The following is a 16,548-nucleotide window of genomic DNA, read 5'->3' as shown; positions in this document are numbered from 1 at the left end:
TTCAGGTACTTTTTCATTGTTTGCTAAAGTATTGCTACTCTTTCTAGTACTCCAATCTAGAAAACAATATTTTGTCACTTAAATTTGGTTTTCTCAAGTTCAATTCAAATATTTCATGAACCCTCTCCATATCTGTTTTAAGGGAAAAAAATGAAAAAAATTAAGTCTTTGGAAGAATAAACCAAATTTTCATAATCACCATATTCCAGTGTAGGTGGAAAGTTTAGGTTTGAAATCATTCTATTTCCTTAATTAAGACTGGAAAATTTGAGATATCCTACATGACCCCACTCCCCAATTTTGTAAATGAAGAAACTGTGAGAGCAGTAAAATTATAGTTGGAGCCCAGGTTCTGTAGTTCCTAGACCAATGCCCTTCCAACTATGCCAAGATTGCTGGATGAAGCAGTAATGCAAAGATACATGAAAGATTTCTAAAGGTAGTTTTAAGTGCTTCATATTTTTGTATGAGAATCTGACAAACAGCTATGAATCATCTCCAAGTTAATAGTTTAAAACAAGCCTTGACTTATTTTATATGGTAGTCTTCATTGTGGGACACGTCCCCAGATCCACAGTGGATGCCTAAAACTGCAGATAGTACCATACAAGCACTATTATTTCTACCTTATATATATTTTCCTATACATACACACCTATGGTAGTTTGATTTACAAATTAGGCACAGTAAGGGATTACAATAAAACTGAACAGGTATTAATAATACATAAACATCACTATTCTTGCACTTTGGGGTCAACAGCAGGTAAGATAAGGGTTACCTGAATTAACTACTGTGATACCTTTACAGATTATCTGATAACAGAGAGAGCTACTGACTGACTATAGAGCAGGTAGTGTATATCGTGTGGAAACCCTGGACAAAGGGATGATTCACATCCTGGCTTGGATGGAGTCAGGTAGTGTGAGATTTCATTATGTACTCAGAAGGGAGTATAATTTAAAACTTATGAATTGTTTCTGGAATTTTCCATTTAATATTTTTGGACTCTGGAGTAACTTAAAAACACAAACCTCAGTTAAGGAGGACTACTATACTGAAATAAAATGAAGAATTCAACTCTTCTAATACTATCCAAATGTCACACCCAAAAGTCTAAAATTAATATTGGCTTTCTATAAAGGCACTTCAGTGGGATAAAAGAAATAATGACTATGCCAAGAACTTCCACTTTTTATTTTTTAAACATTATTTAACAAGAAAAATATTCAACCAAATTTTAAAAAATTAGGATGGATTAATTTACAATAAAATAATCAACTTAAAGTAGCCCTTTTATTTAGGGCCAAAGAGGCCAATAGTTCCCATTTAAACAGCAGAATTGCACAATTGATACTGTTACCTATGTTTGATGGCACAGAAATATAAAAGTCACACAACTTTCACTGATACCCACCCTACCCTCCAGAGTGGAGTTCAAATTACTTGCTTGTCAGGTCAGTACTCAGACTTAAAAATCAGTAATATTTTGATATATATCTACAACTAATCTGATGAGAACACTTTAAAAACAGTTCTTATAGAAAAAAAAAACCCTTAAAATAATTTCATGGCACATTAGACTGCTTACAGAAACAGTAAAGATGAAAAAAAAAATACAAGAATTATAGTCCCTTGTTTACAGAAACAACCCAAATAAAAATATTTTCCCTAATTAGTTATCCTTGCTTCTTATAACTTATTAGCAGAGACAAATTATAAGAAGCAGAATGCACCAGTTTTTGGTTCTAGGTTGTAGCTGCCAGCTTCAGAGTGCATCACTATGAATACAAAGCAAAATGTGATTATGATCACAAATTCTGGAATGGGAAAAAAATAATCAAAATCTCTCTAAAAGTTTTCCTTTATCCTTGCTTTCAAGTCACAACAAAATTCACAGCAGTTTAAAGGATGATGAGAGATTAAACAGGGGGCCCACCCAAAAAAAAAAAAAGAGAGAGAGAGAGAGAGAGAGATTAATTTTACCTATTACATTCCTAAAGAAAAACGAAGTATAATGTATTACTAAGTTAACATTCCATAGTAAGCTACTGGAGCAAATACAGCATTTAACAGATTCATTTACAGATTAGGCATGGTAGCTTTAGGCAGAACATCTTATTTTCACACTGTCCAATGTGCAACCTTTAAAAAACAAAACAAAACCATAATGGAATATGTAATTTATGACAGCTGGCCAGGCACTTAAATCGGGGAAAGTGACCTTGAGACTTTGAGGTAAAACAATTATTTTCAGCAATCACATATTCTAAAAACTGTATTTTATACCACACTAACTGAACTTATTCAGCTTTTAACTCTTAAGTTTGTCATTCTGTTGTGCCAAAATTCACACCGAGGTGCAACTTCTTAAAAAGCTATTAAAGAACATTTTCAAGTCTGAATTTTGGCCCCATTTCTCTACTTCTGTGCTTAGAACATATCTGACCAAACTATAGATACATACACACAAGGACTAAGGCCACAAGAGCCCAAAAGGAGTAACTTATCTTTCTCCCTAATTTGACATTAAATTTAAAAGACTTTTTAGATTCACACTGCCAGTCACATAGACACAAAAGAGTACAAATGAGGTGATAAGCCCCAATATAACTTCAGGAAAATGACAGAGCAAGAGGAGCAGACACAAAACAGCAGAGTTTCCATTTATAAATGACAAGCCTACTGTGAATGCTCCCAGCATTAGCACTAAGGAGCACAACTCCAAGTTTATTATACTCTGGGCATAGTGTGTTTTTCTTCTGACTCTTCTGAACTCATTTATGGGTATTGAGGAGTTTGCTTAATAAATGAAAATTCATATTAGAAAACAAAAACCTCAGAAAATGTTCAGACATTAGAACAGTAAGTGGCCATTCTGGAATTAGTCCTTTATCAAAAGTTATCCAAATCTATTTTTCTTTATAATTCCTAGGGCTGGCAATGTAGCTCAGGAGTAGAGTGCATGGTTAGCATGTATAAGGCCCTGGGTTTGATCCCCATGCCACCAAAAATAGAAAATTATCAAGGTATTATCTACAAATGGAAATACCATTCCTCCATATCCTCCTAATAATTAATTACATTTCTATTCATTTCTCAGATAGCAATTTCATTCCAAAGGCTACTTCATGTTTTGAACAAACTCATCAGCTTTTGCTGTTTATTATGAAGACTAATTTATCAACATCTATTTAAAATCCTTCAGAGAACATTATAAGTTTAAAAACATTTGATTTGAGGCACCCTCGTTCTCAAAAAGATGAAAAAAATATTGGCTTAGTTTCAAAGTTGTTAAAAAAAAAAAAAAAAAAAGAGGGGGAGGTTAAAATATAAAGACTCCTAAGCTGATCCTCCTTAAAATATCAAACTTTTCTAGTCAAGGTAGAGGACTCATGCTTATTAATCTCTTCTTTCCTTGCAGGATTAACAGCAGGCATCCAACAAAACTACTAGCTGGAGTTACTGGTCCAGGGAGCAAATGTGGAAGAATTTTTCTCTGCATGATGCTACCTGGCTTGTTCAAGTTTTGAAACTATGACCCTGGTCCATTAGCACCATGCTTTACTCAACTGAAATAATTAATCAAGCCTCTGTTGCTGTGGGGTAAGGGGCAGAGAGTAGGGTGAGAAGGGGATTGAGGGCAATTATATACATCACTGAGAGACTATGATATGCAGTGAAAATGTAATCTGTTAATATACTATATTTGAGGTTTGAAAATCACTGATTACAGCTATAACATCACACCAAATTTTTATAATATTTGAATAACTGCAAATGTAGAGCTTTCTGGTATGACCCAAATTTGAATATAAATGGAAGTTCATTGAACATGAGATTATCCGTAAGCTAAAAGAAACAAATTATATACATTTATAGGTAGTCACCTACCAAAAAAGACTAGATAAAAATTAAGTGAAATTATTCGTAATTGCTTCCAGTTTCATTTTTCCCCAGGGGAAAGCTCCAAATAGGCCTCTGGAAAATCATCTTCACATAAGAAATGGCATCTGCTAACGTATAGGTATATCTTTCCTTCAAAGGTAGATGGGTCAAAGATATTCATTTTCATGTATAATGGTTTTTGAGACATCTATTCCAGTGAAGTATTATAAAGAAAGTCTACAAATCACTTCTAGGAAAAAGGCACTTTGTTGTGAAAGGTGGATTTAATTTCATGAAAGTTGAGAAGACTACGATAGACTCCAAAGTCAGCATTCACTTTTGTATTTATGAATATAGTGCAGATGCCAGTTTATAGACTATAGCTGATAACATTACAAATAAACCAATCTGCAAAATTAATTATATTCTTGGCAAAAATGTAATTTATGACATTTCTCCAAAAGCTAACATAGGTCTAAGTTCAACAGTAAAATGAAAAAAAAAGAAAAAGAAAAAAAATCACCAGCAGTTGCTACTTTAGAGCTCGAGAAACTGTTTTCAACAGAATTTCATATCTAGTTTGGTTCTGTTTCAGAGCATGAATTGACTTTCAGATGAAAAACTTGGGTGGTGGAGATGTGTTTGTTTCTATAGGGGAGAACCCAGGGCGGGAAACTATTGGGGAATAACAAGAGATGCATTTCTCTGGTCAGACAACCAAGTGAGGAGGTAGTTATTCTGAGAAGTTCTCAAGCAAAGACTGTTGTGTTCATCTACTGAGAACTGGGGAAGTAGCAGGAGTTTCTCTGAGATGAAGAGAGTAACAGGCATACTTCTCCTCCAGGGAAGTCAGGACCAGGGTATCAGTGCAGCTGAAATAAAGATGGAATGTGGGTAAGTGGCACACACAGTAGGAGAAAAACAAGTTTAGGAACTCAATGTGAATAAAAATACATTTCCAAACTTGTCCTACCTTGAAAGTGGCTCTTTTTTGATGATAGAACTTCGTAAATATCTATTAAAAAAAGAACAATACCATGTCATTATCATTGGGTTTCTACACAGTGATCCTTCGAATTCCTGGCTTGGAGGAGAACAAGGTATGCATACTTTTCATAAATAGTATCTTCTAATTTCTAGTATTATCAAAAACATAAAGCTATCTGTATAATCATTAAATATTTAAAAAATAAGTTAGACTTCAGTTCTCTCAGGGTACCATCAGGAAAATATTTGATAGTTACAATTACACAGAAATTCTCAGTTAAATTAACAACAGAATCTGCCAGGTACTATGTTAATTCTCAGTTAAATTAACAACAGAATCAGTCATGCCTGTAGTCCCAGAGACTTGGGAGGTTAAGGTAGGAGGATTGCAAATTCAAAGCCAGCCTCAGCAACTTAGGCCTTAAAAAACTTAGCAAGATCCAAAAAGGGCTGGGGATATAGCTCAGTGGTAAAAGCACCCCTGGGTTAAATTTCTAGTACCAAAACCAGAAACAAACAAACAAAAAAACACCAACCAACAGAATCAGTGACACTAACACTCCTCCAAATTGCCTGATGCTAAATAATATTTGTAATTATGTCAAGAGATCAACACACTCACCTTGTTACATCACCACACATGGCAAACCCATACAACCTTGAGTCCCATCATCACTGCTGTTGAGTTTTTTCATTCGGTACTGGCGTATTTCTCTTACCAGTGTGTAGAAAGCATCTTCAACACCCTATGGAAATAAAGAAAGAAAATGTAAGAACAGCTCAACTAACACAATCCAAGTTGTAAGCTTTCTCATTTATATTATTTTTTTTAGGAGAGATGTAAAATCCTAATTATCAAATTCACAGGTGATAAAATAGGGTGATTTAGGAAGAGGACACCAAATTTAGCACATTCACAGGCTGATACATAAATGGCATATTTTGTAAAAACATATTCCAGCAAAGGAAAAAGGATAATGTTGAGACACACAGAGAACTACCAGATTAATGATTCCATTCAGGAGGGCTTAAGCCCTAACAGTGGCTGATGCTGATGACAAAAGGACTTATGTTTATAAACATAAAGACTTATGTTAAATATTTATGTTTATAAATATTTAAAATCAAGGGTCTTCACTAGAAATATCTGTGCCTGTTAATGCAGGAATAAAAATGCCATACTAGAACATTAATAAGTTCATTTTGGGTTTAAACTAAAAATTAACAAATAAACAAAAGGACACAATTAGAAATCTACAAGGAATATGGATTACATCTTAAATCCTTGCACAGATGCTCAAAGCCCTACTATACCTGTCTGGTCTTGGCTGAGGTTTCAATGAACGGTATCCCGTAACTCTTGGCCAGTTCATGGGCTTGTTTTGTGTCAACTGTTCTTGTTGGCAAATCACACTTGTTTCCTACCAGCACCATAGGTACATCATCTGAGTCTTTTACTCGCTTAATCTGCTCCCTGAAACAGGGAATATGTTACGACAACGTAAGAAAAACAAACTTTCAAGAAGGAATAGACTGGTAAGCAAAAGAAAAACTGGCAAGTTCTATATGGTTCTATTCGCTTCTAATATTGAATTTCACATTTTTTTTGCCACTTAAAGAAGACACCAAGGACTTGGTGCAGTAGCCATAGGGAAGCTATGAATTCCAGTTCACATTTTAGTATAGCCAGAGGGAAGCTAAAGCTGTAAATTTTGGTTCACATTAAATATAAAAAACAAAGCTCACTACCACTAAATTTTTTGAAGTTCCCTTCTGACAGGATTTAATGAAATATTAAATCAACCCACCCTTCAAGATAGGTGGTACCCAAATCTTTTTCTTAAAATTATAGTTCCAAGTTTAAGACATAAAACAGAAAGCACCAAACTGATCCTAATAAAAGGGTTGAGGGACTTGAGGATCTGGAATTCCAAAGTTAGCACTCTCTTCAATGACATGCTCAGACCTACCACGCAGCACAGTTTGGAAGTTATTGCTCTAGATTGTCTCAACCAACACTGTCCAATAGAACTTTCTGTGCTGATGGAAATGGTCTATTTACACTGTCTGACATGGTAGCCACCAGTCAGGTGTAGTTACTGAGCACTTTACATTATTTTCTAATGCGACCGAGGAGCTAATTTTCAAATCTTACTTCATTTTAATTTAAATGTAAACTGCAACATTTTGCTGTGGCTACCATACTGCACCACTGCTTGAAACTCTAGCTTGGATGACACATACAGTCATGTACCTAACCTGCATTCCACTGGCTTTCTGCAGAACTTTTGTTTAGGTGTGATGGAAGCAGCTTATGTTAAGGGATATTACAGGACAACTGAAAGTACCTGCAACATGTCATTGTCAGGTTACTATTCTTCTTTACATTAAACCACCCTCTTTGAGCATCAGAGAAATTTTTTTTCTGTTGTCAGTATAATTATTCTTCTGAGCAACTGATTTGTTTTTAGCAGATCCTGTATCTTTTAGCTGTTTCCTTTTCACAATAGTTCTCAAATTTGTAGTCTACCTCTTCCAGGTTACTGGGCTTCAAATAGTTACAGAATAAGCTCATCCCTAACTCTTTATTTTCTCATTGCCTCACGTAAGCCCATGTTTCATTAGTTTATCTTGCTATACTATGTGCATTTTTACAAAATGCTTTAAATATTCTTTTGTCTAGGGTAGGACACACATAGAAAAATGTAAGGTAGAAGAAAATTCTAAGGTAGAAGAAAAGATTTCCAGAAATTCAATGATTGTTTATTAGATACTTGACAAGTGTTGGGCACTTTATTGAATGCAGTCATCCCTTGATATCCATGGGAAAGTGGTTCCACAGTGTATATCAAAATGTGATGATGCTCGTCTCTTTTATGAAATGGTATAGTATTTGCGTATAATCTATGTACATTCTCCTATATACTTAAGTCATCTCTAAACTACTGATAATACCCAAAACAATATAAATGCTAATTTAAATAGTTGCTTATATTGTTTAGGGAATGATGATATGAAAACAAGTCCATACATGTTCTGTACAGAAGCAATTTCTTCCAAGGTTGGTTCAATCTGAGGATGTGGAACATTCAAATACAGAGGGCAGAAGGTACTGATAGTACTTCCAGAGAAAGGCAAAATTGGAAGTAAAAAAGGTCTAGGAAAAAAAGCATTGAACTGAGTTGTGGATCAGTTTGCTTCTGAGAGCAAGTATCTTCACAAGTTGGATAAAAAGCCAGGACTCAAGGCAGATCACTTGCAAAGTGCTTGCCAAGTACTGTTCTGAGTGATTTACAAACTTTTTGTTTAATCTTCACAACTTTAAGAGATAGATACCATTATCTCTTTATTATAGATAAGAAAATAAGACATGCAGATTCAGTAGTATGTCCTAAGTTACCTAGCTAAAAAATGTCACTCGATTTCAGCCTATACAGAGTCTATATTCATAACCATTATATTTTCTGCCTAAAAAACACAGAGGTAAGAAAAAGGAGCCTTGGATTTTTCATCCTGGATCTACTAATAACAGCGCAACTCCAAAACCCCAACAGATAACTTCCTGAACTCTTTCTAATTTTGTAAAATAAGAATGTTATAGAATTTTTTATGATCCAATTTAGCTTTCAAACTTTAAGGTTCTGTACAGAAACTCCATTTTTATGTTCCTTTGCTGCCTTCTATTTTTATCTACTTCCTATTTATTTCTTCCTACCATCTTTTTTATTTTTTACTGAAAAAATACTTCTCAGGTGTTTTACTCTCTGAAATTCCTTTATGATCTCTCATTAGAATACCTCTATTGAGCTGTCTCATTTATGTATTATCAAAAAGTAGCAAGTCTCATTTATGTATTATCAAACACTACTATAACAGTATACTATATAAGAATTCCAGTATTTCAGTAACAACCCCAGATTCTTAATGTCAAACAACCTAAAACCAACTTTTCCCACTATTCAAATGCTGTATCTTCCCTAAGTAAGGTATCCTCATTTTCCCACTATCAGAACACACTTAGGATCATCCTTTCAGAAAAAATAATGTTCCTAGTACCTGTAGAGATTAATATCTGCAAATGATTTGCTATTATTGATGGCAAATACACAAAGGAAGCCTTCGCCTGTCCTCATATACTGGTCTCTCATGGCACTGTACTCCTCTTGTCCAGCTGTATCCAGTATGTCCAATAGACAGGTTTCACCATCTATTACCACCTGTTTTCGATAAGAATCCTGGGAGTATGGAGGGTGGGGGGGCGCAGGGAGAGAGGGAAATTAAATTTTTATTAAAAACCACAGGGTATGGAATGTTATTATAAAGGATAAATACGTAATAATTCAAGTCAATTTCTGTTTATCTGGATAGTCCCTCAAACTGTTAAAATATAATCACAAATATAAGGTATTTAATGTAACTTTAGGAAAAAGCCCCAAATCTTATGCCTGCAGAAAAGAAAATGGGGCCAGTTTGTTTCTGGAAAAATAGAACCACATTTATATACATATATCTGTGTGTATATATACATATACATGCACACATATACGTAATATATAAATAAATTCAAATGACAGCTCTATTGCAGTTAGGAAATAGTTCATAGGTGTATTTTACTACACTATGAACCAGATGATTTTACTTGAGCTGTTTTACTTTTAAGATTCTAAACATAATTCCACCAATTATAACCTAGCACTGGATACTGAATCATTTGTGTTGTGACAAAATACACAAATACCTTTGGTTTCAGGGAAGATTATAATACTCCAAATGTTTTTTTCAATCATAACAGATTAAACCTTTGGGAAATATTCCTGAATCAAATTCCTAGTTTCCAAACAAGGTGCAATTAATTTCTCAGGAAGAAAGACATATAATAATATAAGAAAATACTTCTAGCTGGGTGTTGTAGTGCACATCTGTGATCTCAGCTACCAGGGAGGTTGAGACAGGAGGATTGCAAATTTAAGGTCAGCCTCAGAAACTTAGCGAGACCCTGTCTCAAAATGAAAGTGCTGGGGTATAGCTCAGTGGTAGAGAACTTGCCTAGCATGCACCAGGTCCTGGGTTCAGTCCCCAGTACTGCAAAAAACAAAATGAGAAAAACTTCTGATTTGGCTTCACGGCAGTATTTTCTGTGGTACTGGGAATGTTCTACATTGTTATCTGAGTGGTGGTTACATGAATGCATAAATAAATAAAACCTGAGCTGCAGACATGAGAGTTATGTATTTTACTTATCTAAATTACCTCTCAATGAATAAAACTCTGCAAAATTATTTCAACCAATTTTTAATAGTGGATATATCAAAATTAGTTTGCATTAACATTCAGTAGCTAGCTGGCAAGAAGACCAGGGGGGTTAGACATTTCTAAACTGAACAACTACAAAACCTTTTATTTAAAGAGTCTTAGATATCACTTACTGAAGTCAATCTGTAACATGAACTCCCATGTACTGCTTTACCACTTGCAAATAATTTAAACATTTATTTGCTTTTTCACAACATTCCTCATGGTAGATAGGACAAGTTTATGGTAATTTAAAACATGGAGAAAATGAGGCCAAGAGGTTTGCTCAATATCACATAACTAAAAAAACCTTCAAACAGGGACTGCAATCGTAGGCACAGCGACTGAAAATCTCAAGTTGTTTCTACTCCAACTCAAAATCTGAGTTGGAGCCTCTCCTAGCAAAGAAATGGGAACTGAAGAACATCCACATCTGTGAATTCTCATCTCCATCCTCTTTCTACAAAATCAAACAATCTATTTACCTATGGTCTGCATTTCTATTTAACTCCCTCCACACACTGTGAGACAAGGTCTTGCTATGTAGCTCACACTGGCTGAGAGCTTGTGATCCTCTTGTCTCAAACTCCCAAGTGGTTGGGGCGGGCTGCCTGGCTTTATTTAACACAGTTGTCATATACAAAGGAACTGAATGAATTTAATACTGAGAACTGCTGTAAACCAAATTTTTAAAGAAAACATTTAGCAGCTAATAAAAATTAACCATAAACAAAAAGTTTTACTTTATTGCATCACTGAATGCAATATCTAAAATAACCTTTTGTTCTTATTTACTTTCAAAGTACAAAGGAAATGGGTTCGAAAAACTGATCATGAGAGCGAGGGTGACTTCGTAGATTACCACTGAGCCTCACCTCTATGGTGGGATCATATTCATCCACAAAATGGTTCTGGATTAGCTGAATTGTCAGTGCACTTTTACCCACACCACCTGCTCCAACCACCACCAGTTTGTACTCGGTCATTTCACACCAGCAAGAACCTGTGGGAAAGTGACAATTGAGGTTAAGTGGCAAGCCAGATCTACAGTACTTCAAAGCTTTCCACAATCAACAGTAACTAAAACTAAAACCAGAGTTTCTAAGTGTATTAGTTCCATACGTGTGACCTTCCACTTAACTTCTTAAAGTAATTCAGGTACCCCTCCCCCCAAACAGTTGCAGGTTAGTGTAGGCTTCGGATTTCTGGCTTCTTGCTACCCCCACCAGAGTGCTTGGGTTCCGCCCTTAGCCTAAGGTAAAGGAAACCCCCCTTTCTACTGCTCCTGCACTTCTCTGCCCTAGGGCGGCCTCTGGGCCGCGACCCCTTCCCATTACCTCTCCGTTTCCACAAAACGCTCCACGTAGGGCCCCAAACCAGGAACCCCCGCCCAAGGCCTTTGTCTCGGGTTCCTAGGTTCCTGACATGAAGAGGACGCCTGTATGCTCCAAGCCCAACGCCACGCACGTCAGAGACTTACCTCAAGCTCTGCTGCCCCCGCTTCGGAAGGATTTAGGGCCTCCACCAGGAAAAATGCTGGAGACCCCGGAACCGCCATGAACAGCCCCCACCAGGGAGCGGCACTTCCGGCCCCGCCCGCTACGCAATCAGTAGGCGCCCCGGGCACCCAAGCCCCGCCCCAGCCACGTGGGTCTGCGACCCAGGAGTCACGCGGCAGGCCGCACCCAGACCCGCCCCTCCCACACAGGACGTATCAATAATGAAAGCGCTAGGTGCTAGTGTCTCAAAAATCAGTAAAACTTTATTCGCTTCCATTCTTTCGCCATTAACAGAAAACTGGAGAAAGCAAAAATGTTTTGTGTTTACAAAGATAAACGGCCTCTTTACCCAGAGATCAAAACCTCAAACGACAACGGGGAAGATAAAAGCGCCCTCCCCCACAACCCCTGAGCGGACCCTTGTCATCTGACAAAGCCTTCAGTTCACTGGCCAGGGACCCTGAATATGGCCAATTCAAGATGAGGGCCAAGAAATCAGACCAATCCATTCCCGTGATATAAAGTTGAACAGAAGCTACACCAAGGGTCAAGTGCCTGTATTCTACAGGACACAGGAACCAGGCGGCTACTTATAAAAAAAACAAGATTCATTTCAGGCACAACTTTTTTATTTTTTTTTTTTTCTCGTTTTGTTTTTAAATCAGTAAAAGAAACTGGGTCCTAGAAGCTGCAGTGATCTAAGCAGCAGCAAGTTTGTGCATTCGTCCTTTTTTTTGTTTGTTTTTTGTTTAAATACGTTTAAATTATCACACTGCTGGCACACTTCATTTGCATGAAATTCTGCACCATATATATACTAATTGTAGTAAAGTTATTTGCCCCCCATCCCAGAAAAAAAAAAACCTACTCTGGAAGATAATTTTCACTGAAATCTAACCAAACTTTGTTAAGTGGATTGTGACAAGATTATAAATGATATGAAAAATAACATTTTAACATTTGGCCATCAACTTAAAATGGTTTGCCTATATAAATTTTTGTAATTTTTAAAAGGTAATATATCCTACCCTCATATGGTCCTCAGAATTAAAGCATAATGAACAGGAAAGAAAAGGAAAAGAATGCAACTGAGTGCTAAGGCAGAACATCTTGCCAGAAGTAATGAAGGTAGAGTATATATACTAAATATCAAGTGCAGAATTTCATAGGGCCAACAAGATAACAGTCTGTATTTTTCACTTACACAGGCGAAGTGGATTTTGCAATTACCAGTTGCGTTAAATGCACCAAATAAAGCTCCTAAAATTGATACTATAAGGCGCCACCTTAAGTTTTCCAGGCTGCAACTGTGCATAATTTTAAAATGGTTTCTTAAATTTATTTATTTTTTTAAACATAACACGAGGAAGGTGTTAAAACTGGTGTAATAGCTCAATAGAATAAGTATTCCAGATTTTGGGAGGGATGAAGAGGGAGATATTCAGAACCCTTCACCAGAATCCCCCCAACTTGATCATAGTGGGTTAATGATGTGCTTTATGGATGTGGTTAGTCAATGACACCAGCTTGACGAATCTTTCTTTCTGCACCAAATCCCTGTGAAAAAATAAAAACTGCAGTTAATAACTTGGGTGCATCAAAATAAGTACATGCACAATTCCAAAATGAACTACATAAGCATTAGTTTTAATCATTTTAACCATTACCAGTTCTTTACTAGAGGAAAACAATATTTTTAAGCGCTCCTGATCCATTATCTAAGCTATGTAGAAAGTATTAAGAAAAACAAGAACTGCGCTTCTTACTCAAAGCTATCTATTAGATGCTGAACCAACATGCAGGGAATTCAAACTAGTTATAAGCAATAGTGAAGCTCCTTGCTTCATTAACTTCCCTAACCTATGTTGAAATAAGACTTCAAATAGTATGTTGGTCTGTCAGTTGTCCTCCCTCAAGCTTAAAATACTTACTGTCTGGTTCTTTCAGATTCTGACTCCTATTTAGAATAAAGGAGCCTATAGTTTTTCATTCTAAAAAAAAAAAATGTGGCCTAAATCTGAATCATACCATTGAGTTATCTGGTCCCCTTGGCTGACGAAGAACCATTAGGCGAGGAGCACTAGCATCATCCAGGGTGATATTCTTCAAGCGATTGACCAACCGATCTGGTCGAGGAGCTGCAACGGCCTTGGGGCCCTCGCTGTAACAACGTCAAAGAGTGAGAACAATAAACACTTGGTAGGAAGAAAGTACTTGAAGAAGAGTGTTTCCTACTTAATTGCTTAAATGACTCACTTTTAATGAGGGGGACTCTTGCCTCATCTAGAACGCTGGCAATACAAGACAGACAAGTTTGTGTGTGTGCATGTCTCCCCCGCCCCGCCATTCAAGGTTCTAACTACATATGATCTGGAAGGATCATTTGGGTGATAGTCAACACTAGACTTGTTAGTTCCATAGATGTATAAAACAAAGTAGTTGATGTAGAAAACCTTAGAAAAATGAGATATGAACAAAGAGTTCTAGAGAATCCAATCTCCTACAATGGTAAAAATATTAAGCTTTAAAAAAAAGAAAAAAGCAGTTGGCGCAGTGGTGCAAGCCTGTAATCCCAGTGGCTCAGGAGGCTGAGGCAGGAGGATCTCGAGTTCAAAGCTAGCCTCAGCAATGGTGAGGAGCTAAGCAACTCAGTAAGAGCCCGTCTCTAAATAAAATACAAAATAGGGCTGAGGATGTGGCCCAGTGGTCAAGTGCCCCGGACTTCAATCCCTGGTACCCACCTGCCCCCCAAAAGAACAGGAGAGTCAGGATAAGATATACAAATTAGAATTTCAAGCAGCATATATACTAGAAATGACTTGATGGAAGAAAATGAGCAAATAAGCAGAATTCTTTAAGAACAAGGACTGCATAAATTTTTTATATTTAACATCTACCATATGTAATGCTAGATAGCATAGTACTTGAGTGTTTCAAACGGTCAGGTTTATGAATGTGAAGTCCAGACAATAAAAACTAGAGGTAAGGAAGAAAATATTAGAGACATAAAACATGAATACATAACCAAAAATGGAAAAAAGGAAGGGAATAACAAAGGAATGGAAAAGTAAAAAAATGTGATAAAAGGATAGACAACAGAAATTATGAGAACCCAGGGTGATTTTTAATCCAACTACAATCAAAAAACTCACCAGACTCGCCAAACATTACAGGCACTGCACTTGCCAGTACGCTGATTAAGAATCACTGAGAACTCCACCTCATCTCCTGCCTGTAGCTCAATGCCATCCTGAACTTCTTTCACATGGAAAAAGAGCTTCTTGCTATCTCCTACTTCGTAGTTAATGAAGCCAAACTGGTGGAGGGGGGGAAAAAAACCACAATCACTGCCATTCATTATATCATAAGCTTGCCTAAAACAAAGGTTGCCTGTTATGAACTCATTTTTTGAATTAAGTAAAATCACTAGGGAGCCCTTACTTAAACCTACAACTCATTTTGATCCCTTCTTGATTTATGGATATTAGCCATAAAAAAATGTTATATTCAATGTACTGATATTGAAAAACATTTCCTCTAAGAACTCATAAGGGATCTCCCAAAGGAAATCATTAATAGGACTAGTTTTGTTTCTCGAACTAAGCTTATTTATCTTTTGGTACTGAGGACTGAACTCAGAGGTAATTAACAACTCACTGAGCCACATTCACAGTTCTTTTAATTTTTTGAGATAGGGTCTTACTAAATTAGTTAGGGCCTCACTAAATTGCTGAGGCTGGCCTCAAACTTGTGATCCTCCTGCCTCATCTTCACAAGTTGCTAGGATTATAGGTGTGCACTACCACACCCAGCTCCCCTAAGCTTATTTCATAAACATTCCTAAACATGATTTATTTGGGTGGTCTGCAAAAGAAGCTCTGAACATTAAGTGTATAAAATCTCATAATTCTGGGGAATAAGACGGATCAAATTTATGTGTATGTATGAATATAGATAATGAACCCTATTATTATTTATAAAATGCCATTAAGAAATAAATTTAAAAAACTCTTAACAGCTCCTTTTACTCTAGAACTCTCCAATGTACTTTCCCCATTATAAAATATAAGTTATGAATAATCACTCTTATTTTCTCTTTACTAATATAGTCACTTTCTTTTTGTTTTCCCATTTTTATAAACTACCCCAAGTTATTAAAAAGACAAAATCAAAATACAAACCAAATGAATATCAAGGTTTTGGTTCAGAGGATCAAATTCAGATTCTGAGATGCTGTACTTACCTGATCTTTCACACACTCTACTGTGGCCCTGCGCAGGGGCGTGATGTTATAGGCCATAGTCTGTGCATTTTGGCCCAGGACACACAATTGGAACTTGACACTCTCCCCTTTCTGCAGGCAATCCCCTTTGTTGGCCATTCCAACTATGCCAAATGGATATACCTCACCTTTCATATCCCCTGTAGAGAGAAACAGGCACAAAATCTAAAAGTTAATATTTTACAATAGTCCTCTGCATCTCTTCTAAATATAGCTGCTAAAAAATGTGTCATGAGAAAGCTTAAAAGGAACCCTAAATGTCAAATACTAACATGGAAACATGAGAACTTGATCACTCATTAGTACTTTACTAGCTAACAAACACTCTTAAACTGCACTTACTACTTAAAAAAATAACAAACTTCATTATCAGCTGAAGTTTAAGTATTCTCTTCCACTGTACAATATGAACCAAATACACAAAATATTTCTGCCCCATACCCAATCAGGAAGTAAACCAGCAAGGCATAGGCAAATAATATAGAACAGAAAACCTTTGACATTCCACCTCCTTTTTTTGTTCAGGTTCAGGCCATATTCATTTTTTTAGAATGAAAAACTATAGGCTCCTTTATTCAAATTGGAGTCAGAATCTAAAAG

General features: G+C 36.3%; 2 protein-coding genes across 4 annotated transcripts in view; both read right to left on the bottom strand.

Moving 5' to 3' along the window:
• Window positions 1–1,178: 1,178 nt before the first annotated feature.
• Window positions 1,179–11,765, bottom strand: Nras (NRAS proto-oncogene, GTPase). Its single transcript, XM_047521702.1, has 7 exons — window positions 11,648–11,765; window positions 11,043–11,170; window positions 8,932–9,110; window positions 6,190–6,349; window positions 5,498–5,621; window positions 4,862–4,903; window positions 1,179–4,760 (listed from the first exon to the last, which is right to left on the bottom strand). The coding sequence occupies exons 2-5, from the start codon at window positions 11,151–11,153 to the stop codon at window positions 5,502–5,504; spliced, it is 570 nt and encodes a 189-aa protein (XP_047377658.1). The 5' UTR covers window positions 11,154–11,170; window positions 11,648–11,765; the 3' UTR covers window positions 1,179–4,760; window positions 4,862–4,903; window positions 5,498–5,501.
• Window positions 11,766–11,904: 139 nt separating this feature from the next.
• The window catches only part of Csde1 (cold shock domain containing E1), a 37,797-nt gene continuing 33,153 nt past the window's right edge, over window positions 11,905–16,548 (bottom strand). For all 3 annotated transcript variants that reach the window (XM_047550095.1, XM_047550102.1, XM_047550113.1), the window contains 4 exons: window positions 15,910–16,088; window positions 14,819–14,982; window positions 13,695–13,827; window positions 11,905–13,223 (listed from right to left, as the gene is read on the bottom strand). In XM_047550095.1, the coding sequence (XP_047406051.1) occupies window positions 13,176–13,223; window positions 13,695–13,827; window positions 14,819–14,982; window positions 15,910–16,088 (524 nt within the window). In that variant the 3' untranslated portion in view covers window positions 11,905–13,175. The remainder of the gene's footprint in view (window positions 13,224–13,694; window positions 13,828–14,818; window positions 14,983–15,909; window positions 16,089–16,548) is intronic.

Source organism: Sciurus carolinensis, chromosome 1, assembly GCF_902686445.1.
Source record: "Sciurus carolinensis chromosome 1, mSciCar1.2, whole genome shotgun sequence".
Lineage (NCBI taxonomy): Eukaryota > Metazoa > Chordata > Mammalia > Rodentia > Sciuridae > Sciurus > Sciurus carolinensis.
This window is presented reverse-complemented; position numbering and strand designations above follow the sequence as displayed.